Source organism: Callospermophilus lateralis, chromosome 3 (assembly GCF_048772815.1).
Source record: "Callospermophilus lateralis isolate mCalLat2 chromosome 3, mCalLat2.hap1, whole genome shotgun sequence".
NCBI lineage: Eukaryota > Metazoa > Chordata > Mammalia > Rodentia > Sciuridae > Callospermophilus > Callospermophilus lateralis.
In genome coordinates, this window is record NC_135307.1 from 179,448,518 (window position 1) to 179,459,875 (window position 11,358).

Sequence of the window (11,358 nt, forward strand, 5' to 3'; positions counted from 1 at the left end):
TAACCCACCAATCAGGTCCAGGGCTCCTCCTTCAGTTCTGAGCAGTTTCTTGAGGCTTTAGGGGCTTCCAGGAGCAAGGCATAGGTCCATATGTCCCTTGCTCCCTGGCCCCTTTCCTTCCATATAGAAAGTATCAACTAAAAAAAATTTTTTTAAATAAAAAATAAAAAAGTATCAACCTAGATGCCCAGTCTCCCTGGCCCTGAGGCAGGTCTCCTCTGGACATTGCCTCCGACAGGGCATCTAGCCTCTGCCTTACACCTCTGGAGAGGCTATGCTCACTACCTCAGCAAGGAAAACGGCCAATATATATTCAATCACTGCTGATGTATTTTATTTATTTTATTTTCAGTATTAGGGACTGAACTCAGGAGTGCTCTACCACTGAGATACATTCACAGCCCTATTTATTTATTTAGTTTTGAGACAGGGTCTCACTAATTTGCTGAGGCTGGCCTTGGACTTGTGATCCTCCTGCCTCAGCCTCCCCAGTGGCTGGTATTATGGATGTGTGCTGCTATGTCTGGCTCCACTAATGTATCTTAATATGTCTTACCCTGAGCTACCTACACCCTCCATGGTTACACCTGCCGTGCCCAGTTGAAGGCAGAAGAATCAGGGTCTCTGTTCCATGCGAGAGATGTTGACTTGAAGCCTTCAGCCCTGCTGCCCCTCTCTTCCCTCATGCTCAGGGACACGGCATCAAGAAACTGGTTTGGGAAAAGCAAGTGTGGCTGTCTCCAGCTGTAGGGGAACGTTACCAATGCCCCAGCTGCAGGATGCCTGGGGGGTAGGGGTGATTTATGGAGCCAGTGCCTGTCCCCTCAGCAGGAAAAAGCTCACAGACAGACCTTGCCCTGATAATGGAGGGCTCTGAGCCACAGTCTGGGAGGGGGAAGGGGTCTGCCTGTGATCATTCAGCCTCAAAATGATGCTCGTGATGTTGGCTTTCCAGGCCATTAATTCAAGGGCTCCAAGCCCCTCCCTCCCCTCATGTTGCTGCCTGCTCTGGGAGATAAGCCCAGTTCTATTTAGTCCTATTTATTCCCCCAAAGTGGCCTCCATATCTGTTAGCCAAGCGTTTAACCCCCTGGGTACCAAAGGCATCAAAAACACTGAGGATTAAGGCTCGTGTATCAGGAGAAGGTTAGGTGTTTCACCTGGATCCTGGCTCCAGAGGACTGTTCAGAGCTTTCCTTTTCCAGAATTCTGACCCAGAAATCCATGCTTCATGGGGCTGGACAGGAATCCTGGGAGCCCCTTACCTCCACCCTCTCAGTAAGCCCCAGTCCCCCCAAGATAATGGGACCCTGTATGGCCTGGGGAGGAGACACCCCACCCCACGCTGGGCAGAGATGGCTTCTGTTCTTTCCCTGTACACTCTCGCCTCCCTAGATTCTTTGTCACAGGATCTGGGGCTTGACACCAGCAAAGAGGAAGGCTGTCTCACCTTTGCCTCTTTTGTCCCCGCTGGCTGGTGGCTCTGCCTGGCGTGGTCTGGCCTCTCACTTGTTCCTTTCTCCCTGCCTCTTTCCCCCTTTGTTCTCTCCTCTTTTCCCCTTCAGCAATCACATGGGGCTCTTCCCTACTATTGGCCTCAGCGTGAGTCCCTGCGTGCCTGCGTGCCTGTATGTTTTCTTGTGGTGTGATTCTCCATCTGTGTATTTGTCCCTGTGTATCTAAGTCTGTGATCTGGGTGACTCTGTCCACACAAACGGATCGGCTGGTGACGGTCCGGGTTTCTTTGAGTGGTGAGCAGTCTTTGGTACAAATCTTGCATGAGGTCTGTAGTCCAGCCTGTCCTTGTCCTGTGTGTGTCCCTCGGTCAATCTATGTAAGACTACCAATATTTCAGAATCTGTATGCTGGTGTTCAAGTCTTTGTGCATCTGTCACTCAGCTTGTCATTCTCTCTGTGTGAGTGTATGTGTGTGCTGTTTCAATCAGAGGACCAGACTGTGTAGATTCCTCTTGTGGGGACGGGTGCCCTGAGAGAAGCTATATAGGAGAATTTGGAGGCCGGTGACTTCTCTAGGGCACAGTCCAGCTCACTACCAGCTAGGTAAGTCATCCTGTCCCTCTCCCGAACCACCTGCCCTCTGCCCTACCCAAGACCTCCATTCCCTTCTCTCCAGGTCAACTCAGGACTAGAAAGGGCAGGGACAGAGACAGCCAGGGCAAAAGTGAGGAGCATCACATTTCAACTCACTCAGATTCTCAGACCCTATCACAGGCTTTTCCTTGTACACTCACCCCCTGCCCATGAGTAATGGCAATTGGATAAAGTAACAATAATAAAAGAAGTAATTGCTACCATGTATTGGGCACTTAGCACATGCTAAACACTTTATATGCAAGATCTCCTTGAATTCTCTCAATAATTCTGAGACTGATATTATTATTTTTACCCTTTTGGGATGAGAAAATGAGGATAAGAGAAGTTAAGTAGTCAATGTCACAGAACCAGTATGTGATAGAGCAGAAATTTCCCATAAGAGAGGGGGCTACTTGGGAGCTTGCCATGGGCACCTTCGGCCTGAGAAAAGGCACTTATTGCAAACAGCAGGAAGATAGAGAAGTTCCTTCCCCAGCTGGTGACAGCTAATTGCAGCCAGAGGAACTGAAATCTGATTTTGAATTTCATTTCTTTGGACAGAGAGGTGGCCAAGGACCACACAATCAGGAAGAGAGGGTGGAAAGACGAGATGAGGTTGTGGAGGGGAAGACCCACTGGGGGGAATGTCAAGATTCCTGAGTTCTCACCAGGCTTTAACCTGAATTCTCTGTGACCTTGAGGAGGACACTTCATGGTGTGGATGTAGATTTTCTTATCTGTAAAATTAGGATGAAACGGAGGCTCTGTTGGGATGTTTTAAGCCTGGAAGAAAAGATAATTGATCTGAGTGCTCTCCGAGCTTCCTCCCAGCTCAAGAACTGATGAGTGTAGGCAGAAGAGAGTCACATGCACAGTGAGGGTGTGAAAAGTGCACTGGGTGGATAAATAAAGGATCCCACTTCTCACTGATGAAGGAAACTCAGAGCCTACCTTTGGCCCTACAGCAATGACCATTGTAAGGGGAAAGGAGAGAGAGAGGGTGAGTACTTTGGAGGCACTTGTCAAAGAAAGCATCAGGGGCTGAATTTATGCCTCAGTGTCAGAGCACCTGCCTAGCACATGTGAGGCACTGGGTTCCACCCTCAGCACCACATAAAAAAAATAAAAATAAAAATAAACAAATGAAACCAAGGTATATAAAAAAAGAAAGCATCAATGGCCATTTTAAGTTCTGGGTCTGTACAGGGTGGGGAGAAGTAGTAGAAAATATTACAAAGGAATCTCAGCCCAGATCATGTCATGTGGATTAAAAGAATTCCACCAGGAATTGGGGTTAGGGTGGAGGGTGATAGGAGGTAGAGATCTTTGGCTACAGGAAACTGAAGGACAAAGGCTCTCCTGCATCCAGGGGTTGGGGTAGAGGTGGGTAGGATCTCTACAGAGGGAAAATCTCTGGACTGGAGGATCTGTTCTATTTCACAGCCTCATAGGAGGAGGGGATCTCTGTGTTTCAGTAGGAAGACTCTCTGTCCTGTCTTTGCTTTGAGTCCTATCATAAGTAGGAGGGTCTGGTCAACTAGGAGAGGTTGCCTGATCAGAGTGGTTGGAGGTGGGGGAAAAATCTTCAGTCTAGGGGCAGGGTTTCTGTCAAGCAGGAGGTGAGAGTTTTGCAGAGCTTCTGGAATGTTTTAAGGGATTGATGAGGGGCATCTCTATCAACTGTGATGGAGGTTCCCTATCAGGAGAGGGAATTGGAGACTGTGAGGCCCTTGGGATAAGGGTGGGCTGGAAAGCCTCTCTTGTCCTGGCAGCTCCAACTCACTGGTCAAAGCCCTCAGGCCGCCCTACTTGTGCGCTGAGGTGAGCTAATTCAGAAATACTGCAGGGGAAGGGACTGGAGTTCCCAGGGAGAAAGGGCCTCTGGAGAGGGGAGACTGGGGGCCCCTTCCTTTTTCCTTTCCTCCAGCTTCTCCCTTTACTGGCCCAGTCATTTCTCCTCCATCTAGGCTGGGATTACCAGGTGGATCCCTGTGGTTTACAGTTTAGGAGGAGTCTGAAGCCCAGCCGGGACGTACCAGGAGTGAACCCACACACACACACACAAAGCAGCCGACCCCCACTACCAAGGGACTCACATGCACAAACACCAGCAATCTCATTCGGGAACGCATATACACAAATAATTTAGCACACAAGCTCCTCACGCATACAGACTCCAATGCGCACGAAAACGCACACACGGAATACACACGGTTTCGGAATCTCACCGCAGAGTTCACACAGATCCTGTCCACTGCAATATCTGATAGAGTATGTGTCTTTGTCTCTGGGTCTTTCTCGTACAAACACGCACCCCACTCAACAGAAGCGGCCCACGCTCTGACAGCCCGGGTGGCTGTGGTCTGAGCAGATGCGGAGCGCACTTCGTGCCTCTGCGCACAAGGCCCGCAGTGCCGCGAGCCCTTTCCTCTGTGCCAGACACCCGCTGCGCCGCTCTCAGCAGGGGCATTCGAAGACCCTCATAGTTACTGGGAGCTGTCCTCTGAGTCCTGCCTTCTTCCAGGTCCCCTAAACGAGAGGAGGGGAAAAAGCGAACCTTTCGCCTCCATTCTGCACACACTTGGAGAGCGGTTAGTAGCGAATAATCTGCCGAATGGCTTCCATCGCGGAGTCCCTGGACGGGAAGAGACAATTCAGGTGACTGAACCCAGGCTGAGCGTCGTTGAGAGCAAGCGATCCATGCCCATCACTTCTGCCTCGAAAAGGCATTAGTGGCCAGGTTTAAGTGCGACTGTTGGGTGCCAGGGAGACACACCGATGCCCGGACGGTCCGCTCAGTCAGAGACCAGTAACTGTCCTGCTGGTGTTCTGGGTGCCCAGATCAGTTGTAAGCGAGGATCTGGGGCCGCCCAGCTCCTGGACTCAAGACGGTTGGTCCGGGGGCGGAGGGACCCGGAGAATCTGTCCACCCTGAACCCCTCCCTCCCTGCTGCGGCTGGGTGGGAAGGGCCAGGATCGGAGCTTAGCACCTCCTCCAGAAATGCAGCACTTCGGCCCCCACCCCTCCTTCCATGCTCCCTTTCGCGGGCTCCCTCCCGCGCCTTCCCAAGGGCGCCCTTCTGCCCCCGACTCACTTCTAAATCCCTTCGTGCCTCCAGTCCCTTCTCCTTGACCCTCTCCTCAAGCCCCCTACCTCGGGGTGTTTCCCCTTGCCAACCTCCACCCCCGCACCGCCTGACTCCGAGGGGCGGGAGCGCATTGGGCTGCGCACGGGTGGGGGCGCCGCGCCAGCCTCGCGTAGCTGCTCTGACGCCGCTGCCGCCGCCGCCGCCGCCCTCCGCAGCCCAGCCTGCGCCCGGCAGCAGCTCCGCAGCGCACTAGCCGCCGCCGCCGCCGCTCGGCCAGTTCTGCTGCTAGCCTGCAGGGTCTGGCCCCGAGAGAGCCTCAAACGGCAGCTGAGAGGGTCATGAGCCAGAGCGCCCCGGGGCGCAGTGGGGAGAGCAAGAACAGATAGCGGCCTCGCGCCCCCTGGCCCTCGCGGTCTTGACGCGCGCCCACCGCGTTCCCGTCCCTTCTGTCTTTTCCTCCGGGCCCGGCCGCCGCCATGGCCACTCTGCTCCGCAGCAAGCTGTCCAATGTGGCCACATCCGTGTCCAACAAGTCCCAGGCCAAGGTGAGTGGCATGTTTGCCAGGATGGGTTTTCAGGCGGCCACGGACGAGGAGGCCGTGGGCTTCGCGCACTGCGACGACCTAGACTTTGAGCACCGTCAAGGCCTGCAGATGGACATCCTGAAAACCGAAGGCGAGCCCTGTGGGGACGAGGGCGCCGAACCGCCCGTCGAGGGAGACATCCATTACCAACGCGGCGGTGGCGCTCCGCTGCCGCCCTCAGGCTCTAAGGACCAGGCAGTAGGGGCTGGTGGAGAGTTCGGGGGTCACGGCAAGCCCAAGATCACGGCGTGGGAAGCGGGCTGGAACGTGACCAACGCCATTCAGGTGAGCGCGGGATTCCCATCTGCGCCTGCCTGCATCCCACCCCCACCCACCTCTGAGTATCAGGCTCTGCTCCCACACAAATCCTGCGGTGATCTAGCTTGGGATACCTTCTCCAGTGCCCGGGAATCTCTCTCCCTTCCCCTAGTCCTCCTAGCCTTGCGCAGAGATCTACGCCCTTAGATGATGTCTCCCATCCTGATTCGCACCCCTTCCCACTGCTTCAGCCGCAGGACAGCTTTGGCTGATGTGGGAGACACATCAAGAGACCAAAGGAAACAGGGGTGGGGGTGGGGGTGGGGTCGGGGAGGGATGAGGTAGAAAGAAAATCAGGATTGGAGGGAAGAGTATTATTGCTTTGGACTCCGGAATGGATTCACAGCTTCATTTTCGGGATGAAAAGAGAGGGGGAAATAGCCGAGCTGGGAGTCTCCTTTTCTGACACACGCCATAAAGATTGCGCGCGATACATAGCCCCCCTCCCCACGAACAAAAGCGCACGCGACACGCATCTATTTATAGATCACAGGACGATCCCAAATAGACCCGCGTACGTCTCTACACCCTCCCACACACGGAGGCACATACCTTTACATAGCAAGCATACACACACTGGTACAAACATAACACGTGCACACGCCAGCACACGTTCATGCAGACAGGACCCAGTCTGCTCCCTCAGTGACAGCCCTATTGGAGACATTAGAGGCACACACCTAGGAACGCACACAAGTATGCCCACAAGCATATATGGCCCGCGTCACTCCACGCTGCCGGGCTGCACATTCACTAGCCCCTCTCGGCCGAAATCCCGGCTGCACCGTAAAAGAAGTGGTCAGCCCCTTCGGGCGACCCTAGCGAAGCCTCCTCCAGAGCTTTAGAACAGGCCCTGTCACTCGGCTGCCTACCTGGTCCTCCTACTCTAACCCCTCATCCCCATTCCCCACCAGGCGGCGCTAGTCTCCCTTGAGAGGTTAGGAGTCCTCACAACGACCCCGGGAACTGGCAGGGGCTGGCAGGTCCCTACTTCAGGGACTGAGGAGGCCTCAGTTCCAAGAGCGTCTAGGCTCTGTGGCTTGGCCCCGTGGCGTCCCCGGAGCGAACCTTCGTTGAATTGCAGAACATAGGTTTCCCAGGGGCGAAAGTCCTCTGCGAGGTTGCTCCCTGTCACAGGCTCAGCGGGACTTCTGGGTGGCCCGAACTGAAGCGCCTCCCTCTCCAAGGCCGGTGGACACGGCTTTGACAGAATAGGGACAGGCTGGGGGGTGGCGCCCGCATTGGTGGTCGCCGTGCCTTCCTCCCGGGCGTCTTTCAAGGGCCCGTTAGATAGGCCTGGAGAGAGGCCAGGATTGTAGGCTGGAGGTGCACAGGCCTCCGGGACCCCAGATTTCGTTAGCTTTTCTTCTCCAGGTGGATTCTAAACTGCTTCCTCAGCCTGGCTCGCTCCACTTCATGGATTCTGGTTCTAGACCCCCAGATTGATTTGGCTTTCCCACTGCACCCAAGCTTTTAGGGCAGCCAGGCTCCCCGTCCTGCTCTACCACTTCCACTTAGTTCCCCCTGCCCCAACCGGCTGCGCTTTGTCCTAAGACTCCCTATTTCCAATCCCACCTCCTTCCTCCCCCAAACACGGACACCCTCTATTTTTGCTTCCCTGTGGCTTCGCCACACTTCCAGTCCCTCTTGTCTGTGCCCCCTATCCTTTCCCACTGCTGCTTTGTTTCCTTCTCTGGTTTGGTCTTCCCTAGACATCCCGCTTCCCTGTTAGCCTGCCCCACCTCAAATCCTGTGCTCCAGGCCCAGCTTTCTACCTTTTTAATCCCTTTTCTCTGACTATGCTCCTTCCAGATTCTCAACTCCTCTTGGCTCTGACCGGTCCCCTGTCCATCCTCAGAACCACTACCCAGTATCTCTACATTCCTCCTAGCCATCAGTCCATCTTTTCTTCTCGGTTCCATCCTTTAAACACCTCCCTGTCCATCTTGGATTCAACACCCAGGCTCACCACTAGGCCCCCTTACACCCCCGTGCTGCTCTACCCTCAGCCTCTCAGCAGTTTAGGCATAATTTTCATTCTCCTTAGCGCCCCCCTGCGACAGCCTTAAGCCACACCCCCCAGGGCCCCTCTTCCGAGGCTGACTGTGAGCATCGGGGTCTGGTTGCCTCTCCATTCCACAGGGCATGTTCGTGCTGGGCCTACCCTACGCCATCCTACACGGCGGTTACCTGGGGTTGTTCCTCATCATCTTCGCCGCGGTGGTGTGCTGTTACACCGGCAAGATCCTCATCGCGTGCCTGTATGAGGAAAACGAGGACGGCGAGGTTGTGCGAGTGCGGGACTCCTACGTGGCCATAGCCAACGCATGCTGCGCGCCGCGCTTCCCCACACTCGGCGGCCGCGTGGTCAACGTGGCGCAGATCATTGAGCTGGTGATGACTTGCATCCTTTATGTGGTGGTGAGCGGCAACCTCATGTACAACAGCTTCCCGGGGCTGCCCGTGTCGCAGAAGTCCTGGTCTATCATTGCCACCGCCGTGCTGCTGCCCTGCGCTTTCCTAAAGAACCTCAAGGCTGTGTCCAAATTCAGTCTACTGTGCACTCTGGCCCACTTCGTCATCAATATCCTGGTCATAGCTTATTGCCTATCGCGAGCGCGTGACTGGGCCTGGGAGAAGGTCAAGTTCTATATTGATGTCAAGAAGTTTCCCATCTCCATTGGCATCATCGTGTTCAGCTACACGTCGCAGATTTTCCTGCCTTCGCTCGAGGGCAACATGCAGCAGCCCAGCGAGTTTCACTGCATGATGAACTGGACGCACATCGCCGCCTGCGTGCTCAAGGGCCTCTTCGCGCTGGTCGCCTACCTCACCTGGGCCGACGAGACCAAGGAGGTCATTACGGATAACCTGCCCGGCTCCATCCGCGCTGTGGTCAACATCTTTCTGGTGGCCAAGGCGCTCTTGTCCTACCCGCTGCCCTTCTTCGCTGCTGTCGAGGTGCTGGAGAAGTCGCTCTTCCAAGAAGGCAGCCGTGCCTTCTTCCCCGCCTGCTACGGAGGCGACGGGCGCCTCAAGTCTTGGGGGCTGACGCTGCGCTGCGCGCTCGTCGTCTTCACTCTGCTCATGGCCATCTATGTGCCACACTTCGCTCTGCTCATGGGCCTCACCGGCAGCCTCACGGGCGCCGGCCTCTGCTTCCTGCTGCCCAGCCTCTTCCACCTGCGCCTGCTCTGGCGCAAGCTGCTGTGGCACCAAGTCTTCTTCGACGTCGCCATCTTCGTCATCGGTGGCATCTGCAGTGTGTCTGGCTTCGTGCATTCCCTCGAGGGCCTCATCGAGGCCTACCGAACCAACGCGGAGGACTAGGGCGCGAGAGGGATCCCGGCGCTCCCGCCCCGCCCCCAACCTACTCCCACCAGCCCCGTGCGCCGTGCGGCCGCGCTTGGGAAGCCAAGCTTTAAACATCTCTGGTTCCTAGTTTCTGATTATTCGGGGATGGGGGGTGGGAGGGGATAGGGATCCACGATCCATCGCGTCTGCGTTTCTGTTGTCCTTTCTTTTCCACAACACCCTGGATTGGGGGAAGGCGGGGCGCATTTGTGGGCAGGTTTTGTGTTTCAGCGGAGGGGCCCCGACACTTTACTGAGGGGGGTGGGAAGGGAGGAAGAAGGGGTGCAGCTCGCAGGCGCAGAAACTTGACCTTGGGGGGACATTTCATAGCCATCCAGTGCTCGGAACCTACAGCGTCCAGCCATTTCCAGCAAGAGCGCTTCCCATTCCCGAGACATTTCAACATTGCAGCCAGAGAGGCTGAACCGGGAAATTCATTTCGGGTGGGCGATTTCCTTCGGCGCAGCCGGTTTGCCTCCGGTTTTCAGGAATCCAAACCCATCTTGTGCAATTTATCAGGTCGTGGAACTGTTCTACTGTGCGTGTGGTGTGCTCGTGGTGAATAAGATGAAATGTATATCAGAAAAAAAATCTATCTCTAATTTAGAGTGCGGTGCATAATTATATCCGCAAATAAAGAAGAAACAAAGGCCCGTGCGGCCGCGTGTTAGTTCAGCTCGTTCTCATCAGCCGGGATCCCGCGCGGTGGGTAGCGGAGTAACCTGCTCCGAGAGTGGGGAAGCAGCTCTGGTCCAAAAGCCTCGGGTTCAGGGAGCTCTGAGGTTGGTTCACGCTTAAAGGAAATTCTCTAGGTGTCTCGCCGGGGCGGGAGGGCGGGGAATGGAGGTGGAGCGTGCTGTTGTGGCACCCTCAGCCATTTGTTCCCATAGGAGGGATCCAACAGAGAATTCGATGGGCGCTCTCAATCTCAGAGAGAGAGAGAGAGAGAGAGAGAGAGAGAGAGAGAGAGAGAAGAGAGGAGAAGAGGTGGTTGGTGTGTGTCTGTGCTCGCGTGGGTGGGTGCTTGTATGGACAAAATACCTACAAATTTATTCAAAATGTATAGACAGCCCATTAGGGTGGCTGCCCTAGGAAACTGAACTAGCTCTATCCTGTATTTTGTAGTCTTTTGGCCAGATCCAGGAAATAAAGAAAACCAGAAATTCACAACTAGGTTGCAGACCGTGTAGAGCGCTATAAAGGAGTAGGTTGTGTATTTCCCCAGACCCCCAGACCCCCAGGACCAAGCATCAAATTGGCCTTGCAGGCATCTCTTACCCAGAAGCACCTTGCCCCAAGTCCAAGATCCAATCATTTAGAATCAACAGTCTTAGTCAGTTTTCCTTATCTTGTGCAGCCTGAAAATGGGTTTGTCTGAATTCCTCAAAGGATCCAGTGCTTTTTAGTGTGGATCCTACTCCATGAACAGCACCTGCATTGCCTTTAGGAGCCCTTGGTGGGGGACTATTGGGAAGGGTTCAAGATCAGACCTTCCTGATGGGAGCTGGGAGTGCAGGATCCATGGAATGTACCAGGGTCCTCTCCATGAGAGAAGTCACCTCAGAGGCCGGGTTGGGGGCAGTTTTTCCAGATGCAGTCTGTGCATGGGAAAGAACCCAGAGAATACATGCATGCCTGAATAGGATGTTTGTTTCTACCTATAACAGGAGAGGGGAGACGATTGAATGCATATGAACAGAGAGGCTGTACCTTTGTCTTATAAGAGCCATAATGTGTGTTTGTGTGTGTGTGTGTGTGTGTGTGTGTGTCTGTGTGTATGCAGAGCATTAAATGTGGGAGTGCTCTGTGATGCATCTGAGACAGAGGTGACCTTACACCACCCTGGTTCTGTAGCCACAGAACCAGAGTGGGGGCGGGGAGGTAGGGGGTAGGACCCAGTGCCTTCAGCAGGGGTGGTT

General features: G+C 54.7%; 1 protein-coding gene across 1 annotated transcript; it reads left to right on the forward strand.

The window, feature by feature from the left end:
* Positions 1 to 5,659: 5,659 nt before the first annotated feature.
* On the forward strand, positions 5,660 to 9,415 carry Slc32a1 (solute carrier family 32 member 1). Its single transcript, XM_076849086.1, has 2 exons — positions 5,660 to 6,052; positions 8,228 to 9,415. The coding sequence occupies exons 1-2, from the start codon at positions 5,660 to 5,662 to the stop codon at positions 9,413 to 9,415; spliced, it is 1,581 nt and encodes a 526-aa protein (XP_076705201.1).
* The last annotated feature ends 1,943 nt before the right edge of the window (positions 9,416 to 11,358 follow it).